The sequence below is a fragment of the Pelobates fuscus genome, chromosome 9 (genome assembly GCF_036172605.1).
Source record: "Pelobates fuscus isolate aPelFus1 chromosome 9, aPelFus1.pri, whole genome shotgun sequence".
Classification (NCBI taxonomy): domain Eukaryota; kingdom Metazoa; phylum Chordata; class Amphibia; order Anura; family Pelobatidae; genus Pelobates; species Pelobates fuscus.
In genome coordinates, this window is record NC_086325.1 from 91,283,367 (window position 1) to 91,309,011 (window position 25,645).

General features: G+C 37.9%; 1 protein-coding gene across 1 annotated transcript in view; it reads left to right on the plus strand.

Moving 5' to 3' along the window:
* The window catches only part of AR (androgen receptor), a 347,127-nt gene extending 324,300 nt beyond the window's left edge, over positions 1-22,827 (plus strand). The window contains exons 6-8 of the mRNA XM_063432165.1: positions 7,367-7,497; positions 19,899-20,056; positions 21,206-22,827. Of these exons, the coding sequence (XP_063288235.1) occupies positions 7,367-7,497; positions 19,899-20,056; positions 21,206-21,361 (445 nt within the window). The 3' untranslated portion in view covers positions 21,362-22,827. The remainder of the gene's footprint in view (positions 1-7,366; positions 7,498-19,898; positions 20,057-21,205) is intronic.
* The last annotated feature ends 2,818 nt before the right edge of the window (positions 22,828-25,645 follow it).

Sequence of the window (25,645 nt, forward strand, 5' to 3'; positions counted from 1 at the left end):
TTGGTTGTAGGCTACTTTGTTGCAGATTTGTGTATTACCTACATTATGCAAAATTATTTACAGATGTGTATACCACAATTAATGGAGACAAAATGCTCTGGGTTATTATTGTCTGTTTCCCTGAATCCTCCTCCTTGTGACAGAGTTAGGATTTATAGTGCTATGTTTCCTACATAGTACACCTTACTGTTATATGTTATATATTGTTTTACATTCCTCACCATGAGATGAATGTAGAATTGTGAAAGACTAGCCCCAGTTTAAAATAAAGAACTTCCTTTGGGAACAGCGGTCTAGGCCAGGTGATTTTAGGAATTCCAGTGAGTTAATTACTTACTTTCTGGAGACAGATGGCACTTTATCTAGCATGTAATGGCGTGTTGGCTGAGAGCTGTAACCATTTTTTTTACAATCTTTATATTTCATTTTAGTCAGCAATTGTCACAAGGTTACATAATAAATGAAATTTTGTATAACTAATCATGTTGTACAGACCATAATTATCAAGTAATCCAAACTAAACTTTTACAGTTGAGGGTTTATGATCATCTTTACATCTCAATTTAAAAATCACATCCAGAGGCCTTACTATTATTGTGTAAAATAAGTGTACACTGAAAGACCGCAGTACTAAACTTTATTTAATAATTAGTCCTCCCATTGCATTTCTGTGTGCTTAGTCAATGCTCTTTTTGGGCATCTACAAGGGTTGAAAGAGAAGGTAGAATGATTGAAGTGGGAAAAAGTGAAAGAAAAAAAAATGAGGGGGGTTTGTTGGGGGGAAAAGAAAAATCAACTTCCCTACCCTAGCATCTCCCCATTTCTCCCATCCCTCTTCCTAATCCTCTGGCTTATAATGCTTGGTTAGATTTCCTGAGTTTGGCTGGCATTGTGCTAAACTCTGCCAACAGCCGTCTGTAGTCCCTTTTCAGTCATGGAATAGACCTCCTCCACCCTCCCGATCCACTGCTCGAGTGTAGGTGCATCAGACTTCCTCCAAATCACTGGTATAATGGCTTTTGCTGGATTATAGAAATGTTTTTGAGCATTTTTTTTTTTATTTCATTTCGAATCTGTATGGAGGAAAAAGTGCTCCATTGTTCCTCATGCTGGGAGTTGTGTAAAGCGCTGCAATCCAACTGTGTTTGTTAGGTACCAATCACTTGTGTTCAAGGGTAAGTGAAATATAATATAATTCCAGTCCACCAGGTTAAAAGCTTTTTCTGTGTCTTTATTGGTAAAGAACTCACCGATGTGAGAATACTCTTCCCATTCTTAGGGCCTTGGTGAATAGCTTTAATCCACATTAAGTTGGGATATAGGTCTAGGTCAGTAGGCAGGATCTTTCCCATCATTTTTATGAAGACATTGTACAGGCAGAGGGGAAGATACCTGTCTGTAAGAAGGAGGAGGCAGAAAATACATGCCAGTCTAATGGTCAGAGGGCAAGACCTAACCCTGAAGAATCACTTTGGCAGTGCCTGGTGCCAGAGGAGAAGGGACAGACGACAGTACAGGTCCATTTTTACTGGACTTTATCTTGTTATATTTATTAATTATGCAATCTGGATGGGTCAAGATTGCAAGATTAACTACAAAACAAAAGGCTATCTTACAATATCTTTGATATTAAATGGCAGGTGGAATGTTACCAACAGCAGTAGTAGTGATCATAGGTGAGATTAGTAGCATTAGTCTATTTCAAATCAGTGTTGATGTGTGTTTCTTTAAGGTTTTAAAGGCAGACTTTTAGGATATAAAGAAAGTGTATTTATTATGTTATCAATTCTGCTTAGTTATGTTACAGTAACTATACGAACAAATTGCATATTCTGTTTAACCCCTTAAGTACCAAACTTCTGGAATAAAAGGGAATCATGACGTGTCTCGCACGTCATGTGTCCTTAAGGGGTTAAAGGATTACTATAGGGTCAGGAACACAAACATGTATTCCTGACCCTATAGTGCTAAACTCACCATTTAGGTGTCTTGCCCCCCTTAATTCCCCTATAAAAGTTTAAAGTTATTTCCAGTGGAGCCAACACTGGCTCCGCCCCCTTTGTGACATCATAAAAATGGACGATTTTTAGATTTTTAAAATTGGCATGGGGGCTGGGACAAATGCTGTTTTGGCCAATCAGGACCTCCTCATAGAGATGCATTGAATCAATGCATCTCTATGAGGAAAATTCAGTGTCTCCATGCAGAGCGTGGCGAGGCTGAACGGCAGAGCTGCCTACTGTGCAGCCCTGAGCCAGGAAGCCCCTCCAATGGCCATCTAAGGAGTGGCCACTTGGAGGTGTCCCTAGGGGCAATGTAAACATTGCCTTTTCTCTGAAAGGGAGGTGTTTGAATGAAAAAGCCTGAGGGAACTATTATACTCACCAGAACAACTACATTAAGCTGTAGTTGTTCTGGTGACTATAGTGTACCTTTAACTGATAAACCAAGTTGTATTTGTGTTTAGTGACAATTGCTTGCAAATGTCATCAGCATATGGCGGTTTTTAGGGGAAAGGCAAAACCTTTTTGTAATTTTCAAGGTATGAGTTAATTAGTTGAAAAATATTTTCTCTGAGATATCATGTTATTTTTGTTGTTGATTTTTGTAAGGGTACAATTGTTCTTCGGTGTGTCAATAAATCTTCTTTGGAGTAATAGTTATCTCATAATTTTTGGTAAATGGTAATATCAGAGTTTTGTGGAAACGTGTTGGAAGAGTTTTTTTTAGTGATTGAGTAGCACATTGTTACCAGAACATCAGCCCCTGTTAACATACTGATAGATTGTGAGTGACCTCTAGTTTCTCATGCCTTTTCTATTAACATTTTCAATGATAGACTTGCTGATGATACACAACGTAGAAAGGTTTTTTCTGTTTGAATTATTTTGAGTAGATAGTGACAGATAAGTACCTCAAGTAGATACTATGATTTTGTAGTCCATGCTGTGAACTCTTGGCTAGGACTACTCTTCTGCTTTTGTGCTCCTTCAATGCTGTTTTAGCGTTCTGTAATCTTAAGACTTTTCTCTAAGTTTGCTTAGGAAACAAAGACATATTCATCACAGCTAATGTAATTAAACCCGAAGTCAACCTTAGGATCAAAATGGTTGTGTATGTCAAAAACGAGAGCAGTACTTCAGTCTGTTCGAGAAAGACTAGAAAAATAAATAATTAGTAAAAGCTGCAGTCGGGAAGTGATGAACATGAAAAGTCTGTGTCTCTCAAATTTATTTCAGGAGGTATTCTAACTTCACGGACCTTGCTGTCTAACCCCTGCTACGAAGATCAATCGGAACTACAGACCGCTAGAAACTAATAGTTTGTAGACATTTCTCGTCTACAGTCAACATTTTTAAAGGCTCTATACATATTAATTTTTGTTGTCAGTCAAGCAGCGTTCTCAGACGACTTACGTAAGTGCTGGAGAAATCAGGAAATATGCGATTGGCAACTCAGATAATAAAAAAAGGAGCGGGGAAGCATTTACCGAGGCGCATACTTGCTGTAATGTGTTTCTTATGTGTTGAAAAGGTTGAAAGGACGTGCAAGAGTGGATTTTACCTCAATTTCTAATAACTAAAAACTAAAAAACAAGTAGTACTTAAATGTAAATAAAAAGATGCCTGAGTAGGTGTCCCTCCTGAAGTACATACCTAGACTCTGTCTCTCATCAATTGATATCTTCAACAAGGAAGTGGCCCAGATAGTTTAGTTTATCCCTGTTCTCATAATACATGAGCACAGACCAGCAGGATTCCTTACTTGCTTGCATGTGTCCTGAATCTATTTGTATTAATTTAATCTCAGTTTGGGTATTGTGCCCCAATTGGGAACAACAGAAAAAGTTCAATACTTTTTAACGTTATCCCCATAAAATTATGATAGGAAGGAGCAATGCTGAGACATGACTTGATTCTGCAATGCACCTTATATCGCATGTGATGGGGGGAGTTTTTGTCATTAAAGAGGTGCGAGGTCAGGATATGTGCCAATCTGACAGAGGTGATTCAAAAGCCAGTTTCTTGCCTGCTGACTATATACTTAGCTCTGACCCTGTCCTTACAGCTCTCCCCAGAACTCAACTTCCAATTACAACTATCCCTCACCAGAACTGAACACTTCTCTACAGATCTCAAACTACTTGCCCCTTCCTAGCATGCAGCTACTGTCCAAAGGTTTCAATCTCTCTTCACATCTTTTTGACCCAGGCTATCTGTACCCAACGTTGATACTCTGCTTCACAGACCTTTAACCAATATCTTTCTTATAGGTGTGCACATCACATTTCATTATGTGATCCAAACCTCTCTGTCGAACTTTTTTACATAATGTACCCCTTGTTAGTGAGCTTGAAACTTCAGGTGGGTATGCGTGTACAAGAGAGCGTAATAGAACAATATAGGCACTAAAACAACTTTTGATTAATGGAGCAACCTTATTGTATAGATCATATCCATGCAGTCTCACTGCTCAATTATCTGCCATTCAGGAGTTAAATTACATTTGTTTCTGTTTATGCAGCCCTAACCACACTTATCCTGGCTGTGGCTCACACAGCCTGCATGAAAAAAAATGGTTAAATGTAATCAGATTTTAACTTGCTTTAGAATTTTTTTCATCATCTGCTCTGTAAATAGAATTTTATTTACACACATGAGTCTCCTGCAGGATCTAGACAGCTATTAAAAGAACAGGAGATAATAAATTCTAAATTAAACAGGATGTGCAAAAAAGGAAGTTTAAGCATAAAATCTCCTTTTACATGACGTGTTAAGGAAGGCTGTGCAAGTTACATGCAGAGAGGTGTGACTATGACTGTATAAACAAAATAGTTTTACTCCTAAATGGCAGATAATTGATCTGTAAAACTGCAGGGGCATATATGAACCAAAACTGCTTCATTAAGCTAAAGTCATTTTGGTGCCTATAGTGTCATGTGCTGCTTGCAAAGTATGGCCATCTGTTAGTCTAATCAAATAAGAGGTATAACCAAACCAAAAAGGCTAAATACCCTATCACCTGTAGCCCCAAAATCTCATATGTGCAAGAACAGGGAGACATTATACTGGTACTAAACCACTTAACTACCACATGTTGGTCTATGCCAGGCTTCCCCAAACTCCGGCCCTCCAGATGTTGCTGAACTACAACTCCCATGATTCTCAGCCTATCTATTTAATTAATAAAATCATGGAAGTTGTAGTCAAGCAACATCTGGAGGGCCGGAGTTTGGGGAAGCCGGGTCTATGCCGTCCTACAGTCACGGCATTAATGAAGGCATAGACTGTCATGCAGTAGAAGTACCAGCAGGGGGTTAAATCCTTGCTGCTTCAGAGGAAACCCAGGTATCTTTTAATACATGAGTGTCCCCCGGACACTCGTATTAGTGGTCCCAGACAGACTGATGAGCTCTGTGCAGTGCTGAAAATGAGCATGGCACATAGCCCTTTAAGTTGATTTAAATATGGTGGTAATTTTAAATTCCCCAGGGTCCATAAAGAGGTCTCCCTACTTGCCCCCTGCTCCTTAATCGTGCTGGATGTTTGCCAGGTTCCCAGCACTGGTCACTGTGTGTAGGATCTGCAGTATGAGAGGAAGCTGTCCTTCACATGCTGCATTCACATGCTGTACTGTGTGAGCTGGGAAATCCCACTGCTGATGGCATTAGTAGAAATTATTAAATGTAAAACCGAGGGGAAATGTATTTTGTTTTATTCCTATTTAAAATATTTTATTCCTATTGAATATTGTGTTCTGTATACACGTATCGTGTCAAAATAAAGTCATATTTCCCTTTCAAAAAATTACATTTGATATGCATGGGTGAATTTAAACAGAAAGGGTAAATTTGTAGTAGAATGAACACATGGCAAAAGGGCTTGGTCACAAAGAGTTGCAACTCAAAAGCGCCTTGGTCCTTGAGAGATTAAGAGTAGCCATCATAATAAAAAGGTGGGTTTTGAAAAAAAAAAAATCGGGTTTGCATTTACAGATATAGCTGGTGAGGTACAAGTTTGTTGTTAATTTGATGAAAAAAATGAAAAGCACCTTTGTCGTTGACGTTTGTAGAGTGCTTCCATGCTACTCTATTTGCCAGTTGTTGGCTCACGTTCATAGGATGCACAGCTTGGGAAAATAAATACATGTGTGCAATAGCATGTAGCGTTGTTTATGAAATACTTCCATTTGGAGTAATAATCCTAAAGTGTGTCCTAGTCAGCTGGGACACAGAAAGGAACATATATGTAGCCTTCATGCATGTATAGACTACATACTTAGTTTGTATCTCATTCAGTTAATTAATCAGTGGTTGACAACTTAGCTTAGCGTGCATAACTAACTGACCACCCTTTACTAATGCTTCTCTTTCCTCGCATCATAATTATTTGAATGTATGGAAAAATAGGTCATGATGTTAAAGTAGATCGTCAATGAGATACATTAACTTTTTAAAAGCACAATTCTATTTTGTTTGAACTAAAATGGTTTTTAAATGTTTAATGTAAATTTAATCATTGCATTTTACCACCTATGACTTCTTAATACATGTATGTTAAAGTGAACATGTTATCAAAAAATGACAACTGAAATTGCTCCCATATACATTGAATACATCATATATCACACATATACATGGTGTATTCAATGTTAAATATAAAAAATGAGTCACTTTTCATCCTTTCCAATGCGGGTACCATTCTTTGTGCAAACACCCACCATCTTCCAACAGTGACGTTGGAACGCAGTTCTTAGTTGCCAGTGTGCCTGCATCAAAATGGAATTACCTCACATTTTATTGTCACATTACTATACAGTATGCACCGTGGTTGCTGTGGATGGAAAGCAGAAGGGCCTCCTGTGGAATATATTTTCTGCTCTCCCTTGTCAGTGAATGCCTCGGTGAGTTGGCACCCTGAGGCATTTGACTGACAGCTGGGATAAAAAAAAAACTATTTTCAATAGGGTTTCTCCTAATCTTCTAATCTATACATTTGCTAGCAAAACTGCTAGCACAATGTATAGATAAAATCTTATGTTCAATCTAATGAGCATAAATTGTTTGGGGCATGACAGGTGCCCTTTAAGTTTTAACATTTTGTTTATCTGCATTCATGCTGTGTTCCATAATTAATGTATTTGTATCAATGTTTCTAAATTGGTTATGTGTATTGTTTTGTGGTTTTTCTGGTGTGTGTGGTTGCTGAAGTCACTATGTACAGAATTTATATAAGTCGACTCAGTTGCGCACAAATAGGATTAGTGGGTAATTGTAACACAAGAGCCAATGATTTTAAAAATGAAATGCACCATTACCTCCTAGTTATCTTACCCTACTCACTGCTGTCCTGTTGTCATCTTGCAGGTATCGCATGCACAAATCTCGCATGTACAGTCAATGTGTGCGAATGCGTCATCTCTCACAGGAGTTTGGATGGTTACAGATCACCCCAGAGGAGTTTCTCTGCATGAAAGCTCTCCTTCTTTTCAGCATTAGTAAGTATTATTGTACACTAGTGACATGACAAAATTGATAAAGCCACCCATTTAAAATGTAGCACTACTTTTACAGAAAATTACACATTTAAAAAAGTTTTTTTTTAAATGTTAAACTAATGTAAAAATATGCAGTTAAAAAAACTGAATAATCTATTTTGCAGCCTTTTACCCCACACAACCCCCAGGCTTCTACTAATTTCACATATCTCATTAAACACTCTAGAATTAAAAACACTCACATGTATTCCCAATGTTAGAGTGTTATACTGCCTAGTTTGATTCAGTGCCTTTTATTTACCTTTTTTTCCCCAGGCGTGCCAGTCTTGCCTCCTTTGGTGCCTGTAGGAATTTTATTATTATCCAACTCATTATAATTATTACAGTGCTAAAGAGGTATGAATAAGAATTGTCTAGTAGCCATATATAATTGATTTTTAATATTGGCATATGGCAACTAAATAATAATAATATTGTGCCCCACAAATCATACATCATTTGACTCAAGGTGATATCATAAACATATAAAAATTATAATAAATGCACAATAAGAAATACATTTGATTATACTGAGACGGGGGATAGGATGATCTGCCATCAACGTACTGCAAGGGCATTTCAGCCGCCGCCATGCCTTTCTCCTGCAGACTGATCTGTGCCTACCCTTACTTGGACTTTACGCGCTATCATGATGTGCAGGCAAGTCGGACGCCTAGTATATCAGCCCCATACACGCTTACACCGGAACTGTCTAGAGTTAACGACTGCCTGCACAAGGAATAACGCCATCTGTTTCATGCATGTTAATGGCTAGCCCTGTATAAACCTTAGCCCAACTAACACTGCTTTATGTATATATAGCCTAGGATAAGGTATCGTACAAGACAGGTGTCAAGCATATCATTTCACATCTTCCTTTCTATTATGTTTTATTTGTCTTATTCATTTCTAGTGTGCTACACAGGCATACGCCCAAACAACTAACCTGCCTCATAGAGGGCACAGTTATCTCTACTAATCATACATCTAGTTCACATAACCACAGCGTGCTAAATGCCTATGTGCCACACTACACTCAAACTACATGCCTATATCCCCAAGCGCAACTAGTCCAGATCTATGCATAACTAGTCTAGAATGTTAAACCACAAACTTGATGCCTACTCATTTGATATTTTCATAAGAAAATTCGTAAGAAAACAAAAAAGTGTCACAATCTGTAATGTTATGGAAAAGCTTGTTGATGCTATTGTGACTGTTCACACTTAATGTCAATCTATGCACAAGAAAAATAAAGAATCACAAAAAAAAAAAAAATATGTTTGATTAAATATTTTAATACATTGAAACCAAATCCTTTTTTGGTATTAATAGAGAGGTAGAATCACAGATTTGGTACTAATAGAGTGGTAGACTCAACACTGTCTTGGAATATATATATTCCATAGATATGTACTGACTCAACACTGTACTGGAATATATATATATATGTACTGACTCAACACTGTATTGGAATATATATATTCCATATATATGTACTGACTCCACACTGTATTGGAATACAAATATTCCATATATATGTACTGACTCAACACTGTATTGGAATATATTTGTGTGAGGGGCAAATAAGGCCGTAAAGGATATAAAAAAAGGGGGGGAATAAGTCGGTTGTGGTGTGCCGGAACCGACGTCGTGGTAGGGCCTGTAATAAAAGAGGGCCCACCCATGAGGTGTAATGAAAAGAATAAATAAAGGGAGTGGAGGGTGGGGACATGTGAATCGCCGAAAAAACGAACGGGACTGAGGAAGATGAGGAGGGGATTTAAGAAGGTAACATGCCCCTCCCACAACTGCAGGCCCAGCCTTCACATTTGTGTGAGGGGCAAATAAGGCCGTAAAGGATATAAAAAAAGGGGGGGAATAAGTCGGTTGTGGTGTGCCAGAACCGACGTCGTGGTAGGGCCTGTAATAAAAGAGGGCAAAAGGAAACCTGTATAAAAGCAATCAACAACCTAAAAATCTATCTGTATGGAGGCAGCTGAGTTGTGAAAATTAGGTGCCCGGCGCTTATAATGGACCGTCTAACTAGTGCAAGGGGAAGTAAGGAATAAAACATGTATGGCCATCTATCGCAGACTAAATGTGGGGGAGAGAAGGTAATCAATAGACCGCAGGAATAGGTGAGAACCTGTAAAGCGTCTTGACAACTAGACTACCTAGTTACCTGGCTGACGAGGACTAGGGTCCCCCAATTCCGGCCTACCTCACATCTGTGATTAAACGGTTGATCCAAAAGAAGGCGAAAAACCCAGTTTGATGCGCTTTCCAATTTGCAACAAGCTAGGGAAAAAATTCCTTCTTGACCCCAGTATGGCGGTTGGATTATCCTTGGATCAAGCAGATATCACCCTACATAGAAAGGTTGATGCCCGGTTCGTGATGACAAGCATGATTAGGACTGATTGTGATCGAAATACTAGGATGTTGATGGGATATCTGTAAATTGAAAATTCCTGGAACCTGAAATGCCTTGAGTATGGGAAAAGCTGGTATGAGGAGATGAAACTGCGTGTGAATGAAACTTGAAACAACATGTGAAGTTGTAGACTGGATAAGTAGAGTGGAAGTAAGTAAGAGGTGGCAAAAGAAGCGAAAATCGAATACAGACAACATGATTGACAGAGACAGTAACAGTTTGTGTGGGAAAGGAGCCCCAAGGGGAAGACCGGACCTAACACGAGCACCGTGAGCGCTAGAAAAAGAGAGAGCCAGACGTGAAACGATGACGACCCCGAGCTACCGAGGCTAGCAGCCCGCGATCATGCCCCGAAAAAAAAAAAAAACGCCGGGAAAGGTATCGGCTACAGGAGAGGCCGTAGGCAGGGGCCACTTTGAAAGAGTAGGAAGAGGCACAGGACCGATCACACGAAAAAAGATACTAACAACAGCCCACAAGCGACCCAATGTGCGCAAGAGTGTGAAAAATGTGTGAGTGAGTGAGCGTGCTGGCATACTAGCTAATGCCAAAAGGCGAAGCAATTAAAATCTAGGTTTGGTGACAGGTGAGGCCCTGCTAGATGCCAAGCGGCGTGAGAGGCTCTATCTTTGCGTTGGCGCGAGGGGATAACGTGGCCACTGAACGTTGTGGCGGGGTGTCGGCCTCTCGGTGACAGTTAATCATAAGATAGAATGGGAGTGACAGGTGAGGCCCTCTCTATGCCACATGCGAGGCGACTAACTATGATTTGGCGCGAGGGGCGTAGTACCTCCGAGTATGAGGATGGGTGTTGGCCTCGCGGGGCCACTAACCTAAGGCGAAGAAGCCAGGGGGAATTACCACTAGTGGACACCTAGGACCCTGACAGCCAGCCACAGCTAACTAAGAGGGGAGGGTAGGGAGTGAGAGAAGGAACGTACCTGAGGAAACGTGAATCGAAAGGTGGGGGTGTACAAGGAAGTACCGTAGGGCCGACCATAACTGGAGTGCAGAGGGAGCACGTCAGAGTCCAGGTGGGCGTCCGTAAGGTGGAAAAAGGAAATGAATGTGCAGTGTAAATGAGCCCCAATGTGTGCGCGTGCATGTGTGCTGGCTCACTAGCTAATGCCAAAAGGCGAAACAATTAAGACTAGGTTTGGTGACAGGTGAGGCCCTGCTAGATGCCAAGCGGCGTGAGAGGCTCTATCTATGCGTTGGCGCGAGGGGATAACGTGGCCACTGAACGTTGTGGCGGGGTGTTGGCCTCTCGGTGACATTTAATCATAAGATAGAATGGGAGTGACAGGTGAGGCCCTCTCTATGCCACATGCGAGGCGACTAACTATGATTTGGCCCGAGGGGCGTAGTACCTCCGAGTATGAGGATGGGTGTTGGCCTCGCGGGACCACTAGCCTAAGGCGAAGAAGCCGGGGGGGAAATTACCAACTAGTGGACGCCTAGGACCCTGACAGCCAGCCACAGCTAACTAAGAGGGGAGGGAAAGTAGTGTGAGAGGATAAATTGTTGAAAGTGCACAGGAGACGAGAGTGTGAGACAAGGAAATACCGCAGGGCCGACCGTAACCGAAAGCAGAGCAAGCACGACAGTGTCCCGGCGGACTGCTGAAAAGGAGCAAACCCGGCAGTAGGGAACAGAAACAGAGTTGGGGTAAGCCCCACGGGGGTCACGAGACCCGGTGCGAGTGGCAACCGCTAACTAAGAGGGGAGAGGGACGAGTGAGAGGGGACGTACAGTGTGAGTGAAAAAAGGGGTACGAGGAAGAACCGTGGGTCGACCGTAACTAGAGGGCAGAGTGAACCCAACAGAGTCCAGGTGAAACAGGCCGTATGGAGGCATTTTAATGGTGAATAATTGGTGCGCTTCATTTCATAGAAAAATAAATAAATAAATAAATAAAAAAAACACTGTGAAGGTATATAAGAGGAAGCATTATAAAGAGGTCAAAACCCTTACACAAGTTAACTTTAAATAGCAGAACCATACAAATGGCGTGGCACCTTATATGAATTACGAGAAAATCTATGAAAGAAAAGGAGCTCAACTCCCCCTGACTGGTAGAATAATTAAGCAGGTGAGAATAGGTGAAAAGTGTTGAAATACCGCTCACTGTGCGTGCCAAAACCAAATGGGGGTGAGGGGAGAAGGAGGGTGAGAAGGGAAAAGAGGTAGAGAAAAGTAGGGAACAGAAAAATAGAGGGGAAGCAGAGTAGGTAAAAAGATGGCAGGAATGTTGCCAAATGCCCCTGAAGCGGTAAGAGAAAGATCAGATCCTCAAGAGCGTTCCATGTGATCTCACTCTTCTAGGAACTCCATATTGTTGGTATCTCTGCACGCACAACAGAGCTCCACAGCAACAATACTCCCAGTAGCGTGTCTGTGTATAACAGAGCTCCACAGCAATTATACCCCCAGCAACGTGCCTGTGTACCACAGAGCTCCACAGCGACAATACTCCCAGTAATGTGTCTGAGAGTATAACAGAGCTACACAGCAATTATACTCCCAGCAACGTGCCTGTGTATAACAGAGCTCCCCAGCGACAATACTCTCAGTAATGTGTCTGTGTATAACAGAGCTGTTTTTTTGTTTTTTTTATCTCAGCATTTTATATCTTTATAATCTTTGATTAACTAAGGACGCACTTCCAAGTCTTCCATAGTAAAACTGTTACACAAAAGTGATGGATATCACCTGAGTAGAGACTCACTCCTATAATCATTTAAGTGTGCACAATTTTCCAACCAAAATTGAATAACGTGCCACAGGCCATACAATGATGGAATATTAATCAGCTGCCCTGTAGCTTCATGAATATACTGTGGAATTATCCAACATAAGCTGTCTTAAGCGAATGTGATGCGTGCTGTCTCCTTTCAACTATTCGGGTCAGAATTTAGCCTAACCCAGTTCTTGGCAAGAGGAGCCATAATACACTGAAAAACGAGATTTAAAGACACCAGGGAGAATATGGATAAGCAGATGCAGGGAATGCGGTGGGGACAGATATAAAGTTCTGCTGAAAGGACTGTCACATTACAGAGTAAGAAAAATATACTTTCAATTAATGATCAGCCTTTGGCAAACTAGTGAAAAAACAATCTTAAAGGAGGTAGCACCCACAAAACAGACCCAAGGGCTCTCCACCCCCACCCACCGCACCCAGAACCGCACCTGACACACACTACTTGGCCAATAGTGTAAATTTGTTTTTAAATATGGATGTAGTAAGTAGTATAGGTATGGATTGTCAGAAGAAATGTAATATTTTGAAATTTGGTTGTAACTTATGTTTTCAGCTGTTTTGGTGTCTGGTCCCCATGGTAACCCAGTGTAAACTACTGGCTATAGAAATGACACATGCGCAGTGACGCGAGCGTCATGACGCATGCGTAATGACGCACGATGACGTCATCAGAAAGCGACCGACATTTTCGGCGCGAAAATGATCCGAGACGCTCGGAGGGGAGGTCCAGACCCAGGAGGGGTGAGTGTACTGATTGCTAAGTGTGGGTACATAAGAAGGGGTTGTGTGTATGTGTATTATGTCCTGATGAAAGTCTAGAATCGCTAGACTGAAACGTTGATATTTTATTTGGAACAATAAAGGTTATTTTTTAAGAAGAAGTCCTTGGAGTGCTGTCAATTCTCTTTTCTATATATATATATATATATATATATATATATATATTTATTTATACATATATATATATATATATATATATATATACATATATATATATATATATATATATATATATATATTCCAATACATATATATATATTGTGTGTACTGACTCAACACTGTATTGGAATATATATATTCCATATATATGTACTGACTCAACACTGTATTGGAATATATATATATTCCATAGATATGTACTGACTCAACACTGTATTAGAATATATATATATGTACTGACTCAACACTGTATTGGAATATATATATTCCATATATATGTACTGACTCAACACTGTATTGGAATATATATATTCCATATATATGTACTGACTCAACACTGTATTAGAATATATATATGTACTGACTCAACACTGTACTGGAATATATATATGTACTGACTCAACACTGTATTGGAATATATATATTCCATATATATGTACTGACTCAACACTGTATTGGAATATATATATTCCATATATATGTACTGACTCAACACTGTATTGGAATATATATATTCCATATATATGTACTGACTCAACACTGTAATGGAATATATATATGTACTGACTCAACACTGTAATGGAATATATATATGTACTGACTCAACACTGTATTGGAATATATATATTCCATATATATGTACTGACTCAACACTGTATTGGAATATATATATATATATATATATATATATATATATATATATATATATATATTTATTTATACATATATATATATATATATATATATATATATATATATATATATATATATATATATATATATATATATATATTCCAATACATATATATATTGTGTGTACTGACTCAACACTGTATTGGAATATATATATATTCCATAGATATGTACTGACTCAACACTGTATTGGAATATATATATATATATTCCATAGATATGTACTGACTCAACACTGTATTAGAATATATATATGTACTGACTCAACACTGTATTGGAATATATATATTCCATATATATGTACTGACTCAACACTGTATTGGAATATATATATTCCATATATATGTACTGACTCAACACTGTATTAGAATATATATATGTACTGACTCAACACTGTACTGGAATATATATATGTACTGACTCAACACTGTATTGGAATATATATATTCCATATATATGTACTGACTCAACACTGTATTGGAATATATATATTCCATATATATGTACTGACTCAACACTGTATTGGAATATATATATTCCATATATATGTACTGACTCAACACTGTAATGGAATATATATATGTACTGACTCAACACTGTATTGGAATATATATATTCCATATATATGTACTGACTCAACACTGTATTGGAATATATATATATATATATATATATATATATATATATATATATATATATATATATATATATATATATATATATATTTATTTATACATATATATATATATATATATATATATATATATATTGTGTGTACTGACTCAACACTGTATTGGAATATATATATATATTCCATAGATATGTACTGACTCAACACTGTATTGGAATATATATATATATATATATATATATATTCCATAGATATGTACTGACTCAACACTGTATTAGAATATATATATGTACTGACTCAACACTGTATTGGAATATATATATTCCATATATATGTACTGACTCAACACTGTATTGGAATATATATATTCCATATATATGTACTGACTCAACACTGTATTAGAATATATATATGTACTGACTCAACACTGTATTGGAATATATATATTCCATATATATGTACTGACTCAACACTGTATTGGAATATATATATATTCCGTAGATATGTACTGACTCAACACTGTATTGGAATATATATATGTACTGACTCAACACTGTATTGGAATATATATATTCCATATATATGTACTGACTCAACACTGTATTGGAATATATATATATATTCCATATATATGTACTGACTCAACACTGTATTAGAATATATATATATGTACTGACTCAACACTGTATTGGAATATATATATATTCCATAGATATGTACTGACTCAACACTGTATTAGAATATATATATTCCATATATATGTACTGACTCAACACTGTATTGGAATATATATATATTCCATATATATGTACTGACTCAACACTGTATTAGAATATATATATATGTACTGACTCAACACTGTATTGGAATATATATATATTCCATAGATATGTACTGACTCAACACTGTATTAGAATATATATATTCCATATATATGTACTGACTCAACACTGTATTGGAATATATATATATTCCATATATATGTACTGACTCAACACTGTATTAGAATATATATATATGTACTGACTCAACACTGTATTGGAATATATATATTCCATAGATATGTACTGACTCAACACTGTATTAGAATATATATATTCCATATATATGTACTGACTCAACACTGTATTGGAATATATATATATTCCATATATATGTACTGACTCAACACTGTATTAGAATATATATATATGTACTGACTCAACACTGTATTGGAATATATATATTCCATATATATGTACTGACTCAACACTGTATTAGAATATATATATTCCATATATATGTACTGACTCAACACTGTATTGGAATATATATATATTCCATATATATGTACTGACTCAACACTGTATTAGAATATATATATATGTACTGACTCAACACTGTATTGGAATATATATATATTCCATAGATATGTACTGACTCAACACTGTATTAGAATATATATATATGTACTGACTCAACACTGTATTGGAATATATATATATTCCATAGATATGTACTGACTCAACACTGTATTAGAATATATATATTCCATATATATGTACTGACTCAACACTGTATTAGAATATATATATTCCATATATATGTACTGACTCAACACTGTATTGGAATATATATATATTCCATATATATGTACTGACTCAACACTGTATTAGAATATATATATATGTACTGACTCAACACTGTATTGGAATATATATATATTCCATAGATATGTACTGACTCAACACTGTATTAGAATATATATATTCCATATATATGTACTGACTCAACACTGTATTGGAATATATATATATTCCATATATATGTACTGACTCAACACTGTATTGGAATATATATATTCCAACACAGTGTTGAGTCAGTACAATGGTGCACTAGTCATGTGAAATAACCAAGGAACTTAACAAATATAATCATGTAGGGTGACCAGATCCACCATGTTTTCTCTCACGTATATCACATATACATATTGATGGGCAGCACATGAAAAGGGTAGCCCTATAGTATGTATAATTTAGAAGAAGGTGTATTAGGTTAAGCAATAGGGCAATGAAGAATCCTGCATTGCTGTGTAAAAAAGGTATTTCCGATTTTTTTTCTGATGCAGTAGAAAATGGCATTCTCACTTCTACTATTTACTCCGGCAATAGAAAAGTATGAATGCTAGTTCTGATTAATTTTGTTAACTGGCATGGTCGGGGGCCAGAAAAGGTGACACTAGTCCACTCCCCTTGTTATAGATATTAGGGCCCCGCAGGGAACTGTAATAATTCACAGTAGGTGAAAGTTAGCGCTTCAGATGGATAAGATAGGGCAATCCCGATGGATATATTAATTATCTTGTACTGTATATTGATCCACACCAAGACATAAAACAAAGCAGAATAGAGGAACAAAACATGGTGTAGTATGTAAGGCAGGTTTTAAATAGTAATGTTAGTATATTGTTTATGCACTCACATGTAATAGAGTCCTAAATACCTCAAAAAAATCAGCATACAAACCCATTTTCGGAATGGTCATTGGTGTCATGTTAAAACAAAACACAAAATATAGTGCTCTCCATAGCCACAATTTTGCACTGGATAAAAAGGATCCCCAATGCTTTAGTGGATTCATATCCATAGTAGGAGTTTTGAAAAAAAAATGGATTCATATAACTGGATTCATATCCATAGTAGGACATTTTTAAAAAATGTTATGCTTTATTTTTTTTTGTCGTGCACAAGAGAACAACATTTGCATGTAAAGATACAGTAGTATCAATCAAACATAGGTTAACATTTAGGGAAGCAGAAAAGTGCTGGAACAAAACTGCACATTTTTCTATTATATCTATCTAGAGCAATACGGAACACTATCTCAGTTTTAAAATAATATGAATGAAAAAATAAAAGGTGAGGGCTTAGTATAAAAGGTGCTGCAATAATGGGGCATATTAAAGTGATAATCAAGTGGAGATTTTGTAAAATCCCTACTCGTATGGTTAGCCCCGCAGCAGGAATGCACTGAAAGTGATCAATATTAAAGCTCCGTGGGTCTCACATAAGTGACCAAGTGGAGATCGTAGGCGAGGTGTCATATAGGTACTGGAGCTCAGCAAGTGTTTAGACTAGGAGTAGTGTGCTCCATATCCCCACAGCAGAGGGAGGGGGGGAGCTAAAGTATATCTAATCGGAGCTACCAGCAGATTGTAGCTTAATTTGTGTATTACTGAAGCAAAAAAAAAAGAGCAACAATAAAAAGTCATTAAAATAAATAGAATTTAATTAAGTAAAATAAAAGGAGATATACAGAATCAACAGGAGAGCATTATAGCAAGGTATGAGTGTGATAGGTCCTTTGTTAGCTCCATCTCCACATGAGAAGCTGGGGTATCATGCTCTCTTCAGCCAGTGTCCACTGCTGCACGGGGGTGAAAGGGACAACATCCCAGGTGAGACACATCCCAGGAGTGACTTGGCCCAGCTGGGGTGACGTTAAGCTAAGTGAGGCCCAGCGCCAGTAGGAAGGCGTCGGACTCGGCCGCAGATGTAATGTGGTGAGACTGTCCACCTTTGTTAGACGTCAACGTACGGGAAGGACCCCATCTGTAAGGGACATTGACTGATCGTAGGGCCTTCTTGACCTGTGCAAAAGATCTTCTCAAGCCCAAAGTGGATAGGCAGAGGTCTTGTAAGAAGAGAAGTCGCAATTCTTCAAATGGATAGGACGTTTTGCCCGTAGAGCCTCCAGAACCATTGTTTTATCCCAAAACAGAGGAAAGTGGATCAGGACATCTTGTGTGGCATCAGCTAAAGCCCTAGCCAATATAGGCAGCCGGAAGCAGTGGTTGATTTGCATGCCTTTGACTTGGCGTTGCGTAGGAGAGTGGCCACTAGGCGCCTAACAAAGTGTTAGTTCTTGCCCGTAGATTGTATTGGTTATGCCCTGGATTTTCATGTAGTTGCTCCTCCACGCATCATCGAGGGAATCAATTCTTGCCTGCATAGCCTGGTGGGGGGCCTTTAGTAGGTTCATCCTCTCTGAGGCATCTGTTTGCCTGTGAGTTATAGTAGAGATGTCGTCTTCCGTCACCTGGACTCTGGCAGAAACCGCCATGATTTCTTCTCTTATGACTGACAGGTCTGCATTGAAAAGTGCTCTGATGTTTTGCAATAGGGCCTTAACCCCTTAAGGACGCATGACGTGTGACATGTCCTGATTTCCTTTTATTCCAGAAGCTTGGTCCTTAAGGGGTTAAAGTCCCCCTTGTTAACTGGAGCTGTGAAGTCTTCCTCTAGTAGCAGAGTACGAAGGCCTTCCGTGTTAGGGATGTTATCAGGAGCATCCAAAAGTTCATCCTCGGAGGAGGAAAGGCTGGGTTCTGGCTGCGCCGCCATTTTAGACTTAGGCCGCAATTGTAGGAGGTCACCGATATCGCTGGAACCCTCCCTTGCGAGGGCTTTAATCTTCTTAGCCTCTTCCTCATGTTGCCCCCAGGCTCCGGTATCAGATTCCTGGGAAAACCAGCGTGCATGTAAGTGTAAGATACGGTTTAATCCAGCAGAGCTGCAGAAGCTCAACCAACATAGATCTGATCTCGCTGAGTGCCAGGCTCTGCCCCCCATAATGTTTATTTTATCCACTAGAGTGTTGACGATTGAGCAATTCCTAGAAAACACTAAAAAATAATTGAAGTAACATGCACCACTGCATGATTTTGTCTACGGTGTGTGTGATATGCCCGTTTGTGTTGTCTAAACAGGGAGCTTTCTTGCTAGACGTTAGTTAAACAGTTCTGTCAAGCGAACATAGGAGCATATTTAGACTGTGATATCAGAACAGAAAAACCATATGAGACTTGTATAAATGTATAATGAGGTCATATTTTTTATTTATGTATTGCCTCTCTTTAGTTCCAGTGGAAGGTTTAAAGGACCAGAAGTGCTTCGACGAGCTGAGGATGAATTACATCAAGGAACTTGACCGCATCATCTCCTGTAAAAGAAATAACCCAGCAGCAAGCTCAAGGCGTTTTTATCAACTCACCAAAGTCCTGGATTCAGTGCAGCCTGTAAGTTAAACACTGAACCAAAATTAAATATTTGTGTGTACACAAGTAAGAGTATCCTCTGATACTCACTATAAATTGAATAAATGGTCTAGCACCAAGAACATGGGTGTAACAGGGTCAGAGTGCTTGGTCGTTGACTCAGGATTCAGATCCAATTTCGATACTGCGTTTGTCCATTCTCTGTGACACCAGCACCTCGAGGAGCTACTGGAGCAACCTGACTAATGAGTTACTAACCTAATAGCAGGAGACTCATCAGTGGTATTACAAAGCCATCTACCAACCACTGGATAGAATGAAAAAAGCTCCCCCAACATTGTGTTACATTAATTGGCAAAGAAAACAATGAGGGACCTGATGAAAGACTGCAGTGATGCAGTGGGGACCAGTTAGAGTGCTGAGGACATACAGTACACCTCAAAACTGTATTACTAGCACTATAGTGTCCCTTTGCCTCTGCAGCGCCACCCCCCAGTCCCGCCACGCATTTAAGAAAAGGTTAAAAAACTTCACTTACCTGATACCAGTGCCGAGGTCTCTTGACACTAGTTATGGGCTCCTCCTCCTGTAACGTCCCTGCAATCTGCAAACTTAATGTGCATGTACATTATGGTTTCCCCATAGAAAAGCATAGAATCAATACTTTCCTGTGGGGTTTTCGAAGGCGCTGGATATCTTCATGCAAAGTATGATGTCCAGAGTCATTTCAATAAATTAAACTCAATTTGGTTGTTTTGGTCTAAATCTTGCAATTCAGTTCTAAATCACCACAATTCGGTATTTAGTGAATACAATCCTTGGTGAACACAAGACGTAGGTGAAAGCATGACAACTAAGTCTATAGCTAATGGTGTGGAAATGTTTCAAACTATTCTAAATAAGACATAATATTTTTTAGTCTTTGAGTAGAATGTGTTGTTAGAATAAATGAAAACATAGATAAAAAATAAACTTTTAATTCCAGGCTATAAGTCATTGGAAAGTAAAAAAAAAAATGTAAGGTAATTCCACATACTTTATCATCTAGTTAATTCTGGTGCACTGTTCATTGGCTCATGTAGACATAACTGTGTGGTTGGCTCATGTAGACATAACTGTGCACATTTTTCAATTTATGCTATTTACATGTATCCTTTCGTGTATCCCCAGATTGCCCGTGAGCTGCACCAGTTTACATTTGACCTGTTTGTAAAGGCACAGATGGTGAGCGTGGATTTCCCCGAAATGATGTCTGAGATCATTTCTGTCCAAGTCCCCAAGATCCTCTCCGGCAGAGTCAAGCACCTCTACTTCCACAACTCATGAAAGACTCTCTGGGCTTCGGCCCTCCCAACCCACCCCTGCACTGTGCCTTAATGGTCACCATGCAGAGATATGCACACTGGACTCCACCTTCTTTTTGCGATGTTGTGCCAGAGAGGCATGGCCTCTGCATGTAGCTGTGTATGTATGTACAGAACAGTTGTCATGGAAACAATGCTCAACACATGTGCCATGACTGATTAAGATGATGTTAGCTACAAATTAAAGAACTAATGTCTCCTGCATTTTAGGGAGTTAAACAAGGATTTTAAGTTGGGCATTCCTGAAGCAGTTTAACTCAAATATATCAAGGATGTGCGCATAAAAATTTATATATCTATCTATGTATAGATATATGTATATAGATAGATATATGTATCTATAGAAATATATATAGAGGTATATATTCTAAGTATGTGAATGGTACGTATACACACATGCACTCGTGTAGCCAGGAACAAAACTCAAGTTTCACTGACTAATCCCACATTTCATCATCTAAAAATGTATGTGCTGGAGCACATTCTCTTTATGTCTTGAGACCTGGCTAACAAGCTCTATTTCTTCTCCTTTGTCAGTTTTGTATGATTATTCTAACCCTTTATTTGATAGATAAGTAGACAACAGATGATTGGATAAGTATCTTGATACACATATTTGGTCTCTCAACAGTTAACTCAAATAAATGTTCACTCTTGTTTTCCAGACAAGACACATTAGGGATAGAGTATAAGTCAAAGGGGTAATTGATTACTTTAAGCTAGAGATGAAATCCTTCCGATACATGACTCTCTGAGTGAGAACCACAGCTGTACATATAATACACAGTTTATATATTGGCTTGAGTAGCCCAGTGAAAAGATGGAAAGCTAATTATTATTATGTTATGTTTCTGCTTTCGATTAACATCGCATACACTGTGGTGCAAACCAGAGAAAGAGGTGGTTCTTATTTGCAGGGATTTGGGAAAGGTCTACTTAGAACTTCAACCCCCTTCACTTGTAGGTTCCAGATAGACTCTGACCATTTCCATGGCAGAGGGCAGTCAAAGGGCAACACTTTAAATGACATGTTTTCATGTAATTACAAGTTTTCATTTTCAGCAATCATGCGTACATATATAGTTTGCTAGCATTGCCCTTAAAATAGACTTTTTCTGTTAACCTGAAATGATGTGAGAAATAGATCAGTATATAAAGGAAATGCAAATATTCCTAAAACAGGATTTTTTTTGAAGCAGTTTGTTGCCAGATTTGCTACTATTGCTTTACAATGCATGGCTGAACATTCTGGTAGACAACAGGTAAACTTCTTGCTCTGTCTTACAGTATATGAAAATAATAACGCTTAGCTGGCTGGTTAATATGTATATTGTTTTCTAAGATATATATATATATTTTTTTAAGAGTTAACCGGAAGGGGATCCAGAACCCAGATTGTTTTACTCAACATTTTACACTAAATACTTATTTACCCCCCCCCCCCCATTTCTGCTTTAAAATTCTAAATTTTTATGCTGTTAGATGTCTTTCGCTCACTTGTGTCCACCTACCTCCAGCATCTTCTCATGTTTATTAGTAGATGGTCAAAATTGTGACTTACACTTACCCTTGTCACAGATTAAAAAAATAAGCATCACTTGTCACTCATGGGCAGGGATTCTTGCTGTTGTGACTCTCTATTATATCAGATGTTTCGATAGTCCCTAGAAAACGATTACCACTAAGGGGCATGTTGGCAACTTGTAGCTTGAAGAGAAACACCCGATAAATACCTTTGTAAATTATGATCCAAAACACATTTTGGATTCACAAATTGCTTTAGCCAACTTGATACAACATATATGGCCCCGCATACACTATTACACAATAAAATTAAATACTCTGCCTTGCTACAATATGTATGGAGCACAAAGAGGAATCCACTGTGGTGGAAATTATACGCATTGTACTTTGTGTATTATATTCCAGATGTTCCATGTGACTCTATGTTGAATATCAAGCAGAATATTTATATTGCTTGTGTTCTGAATACTTCAAAGAAGCTTTAGTAACAATTGCTCATCAGCTGGATAAATCTTGGATGGAATAGGATATATGTTATTCACACAGTACAACCTCTTTACAGTCACTGTGACCCAGGCATTTATTTGCTTTGCACAGTGCACTTGTTGTTAGAATAAAGGTTAACCGGAGCCAATCTTCAGAAGGCCATGATTTGTTTTTATGGGGCCAACACATTACTCAAGATGACATTAACATAAAGACAGAGCATTTCCCTAGCAGACACAACAGGTCACTGTTTAAAAAAGTGCAGGTAAGAAAAGAGCAGGGTATGAATGAGACAAGTGATTTCTGTGGTTTGTGCATTTAACAAAGCTATTTATCAATTAGAGCCAAATGTAGAGCACAGCTCTATGTAGACATATAAGTGCATGGTCATTATCTAATGCAATTTATTAATATTGGGATGAACTGGCTCAGCAAACGTACCAATGTACCAAAGTAGGTATTTCACCACTAGGATAGAATTAAAGTGATATATAAAAATATAAATAAATAAAAAGACTAAGAGAATACAGTGCATAAAAATGCAATAATATGAGCTTGTGTGGTCCACATAATTAATTTGATACATTATTTTAAATACAATGGATATATGGCTTAATATTTCCACTTGCACTTTAGCCATTGGCGAGCTCTGGCAAGTGAAAAATTGTCCATTGTGTTATGGCTGTGTTTTGGATCCCCTCTACCGTCAATGCCAATAGAAAGGAGCAACTTACTATAACATTAACCACAGGGCTGATATATGAGGACATCAGGAGTTGTTTAAAGACTATATAATAGGGAAGGTTTGCAGTGGCAAGTGACTTTTTTCACTAGGCATTGGACTTGAAATTTTGAGCCCTATATGAAACTGGATGACCTTATGCTATATATATATATATATATATATATATATATATATATATATATATATATATATATATATAAATATATATATGTACGCACAGACTTGAAAGCAGCAAAACCGATATAGCCAAACAGAATAGTGTTATGTGTATGGCCATAGCATACAAAGTATACACATATAACAAATTTATACGTACAGTTTTCCAAGACTCTTATTACAAGAATTGGTGCCATTTTAGGTTGGCAGACATAACCTATTCTCCAACATGCTCTTGTTGTAATTAACCTGTGTGCCTTAAGGTAAGTGCAAATGTGCAGTACGGGAGTGCAAACCTTATAAGTTGCTAAATGCATTTATGTGTACAAAAACCCATATATTATTAATGCTTTGAGCTGAATTGCAGGGGTACCCTTTTGCAGGTGGCACTACACGTTAAGAGTAAAAAATGCCAATTCCAGTAAGACCGAAAAAGGTATGTTTTAAATTAATCAGAACAAATAGTAAAAACCTATACTTTATAATACATAATCAGAGGTCCAAATAAAACAAATTGTAACAAAAAATATAAAAACAACACTTTGTTGCACTGGTTAAGTTATCAAGAAAGCTAAACCCCAACATACCAGGTATTCCACCACTTAGACTAAAGTTATACATAAATATATAAAAATATAATATATTATAATTATTTTATTAGGGATAATAGTGTATACGTTTACACGGCAGGTTTGGTATACACTGTGTAACTGAAAGTGCAAATATTAGCTTCCACTATTTAATTTCCTATAATTTCTTATCGGACATATATTTGAAAAGTACTCTATAAGGGTACACTAGAATCATAAAATAATAAAGTGTGATTTTACAATGCACTGCCCAATGCACTTTAGTTTAACAAATGCAGTCCCAACAGAATAGCAAATTAAAGAACACCTTAAAACATGCACAAAAAATTAATAAAACAAAAAACGATAGACACCTTTAAAGTGCCTGAGTTGCTTCAAATCCACAGGATCTGCAGCGAACTCTACCCACATCAGAATAACCTGACCACCTACAGTCAATCCTTGTGTCCCCATTATTTTGGGGGATGGATATTGAGCATATCCCATATATTCCTCCATAGCTGACCTTTGTAGTTAGTAGCAATTTAATTTACCGGTATATTTAAAAAAAAGAAATGTAAATAAAACTTCTGCATGTGGTACAAGCTGCAAGTCAACTTGTGTATATTTATCGACAGCTTCATTTACATTTTTCATGTGTAAAGCACACTTATAACAAGCTACAAGAGAGAAGATATAAACTTGCATATTGTGTACCCCTTTGTATAACTGACCCTGTGGCATGGGGGGTGGGGGGTGCTTACAG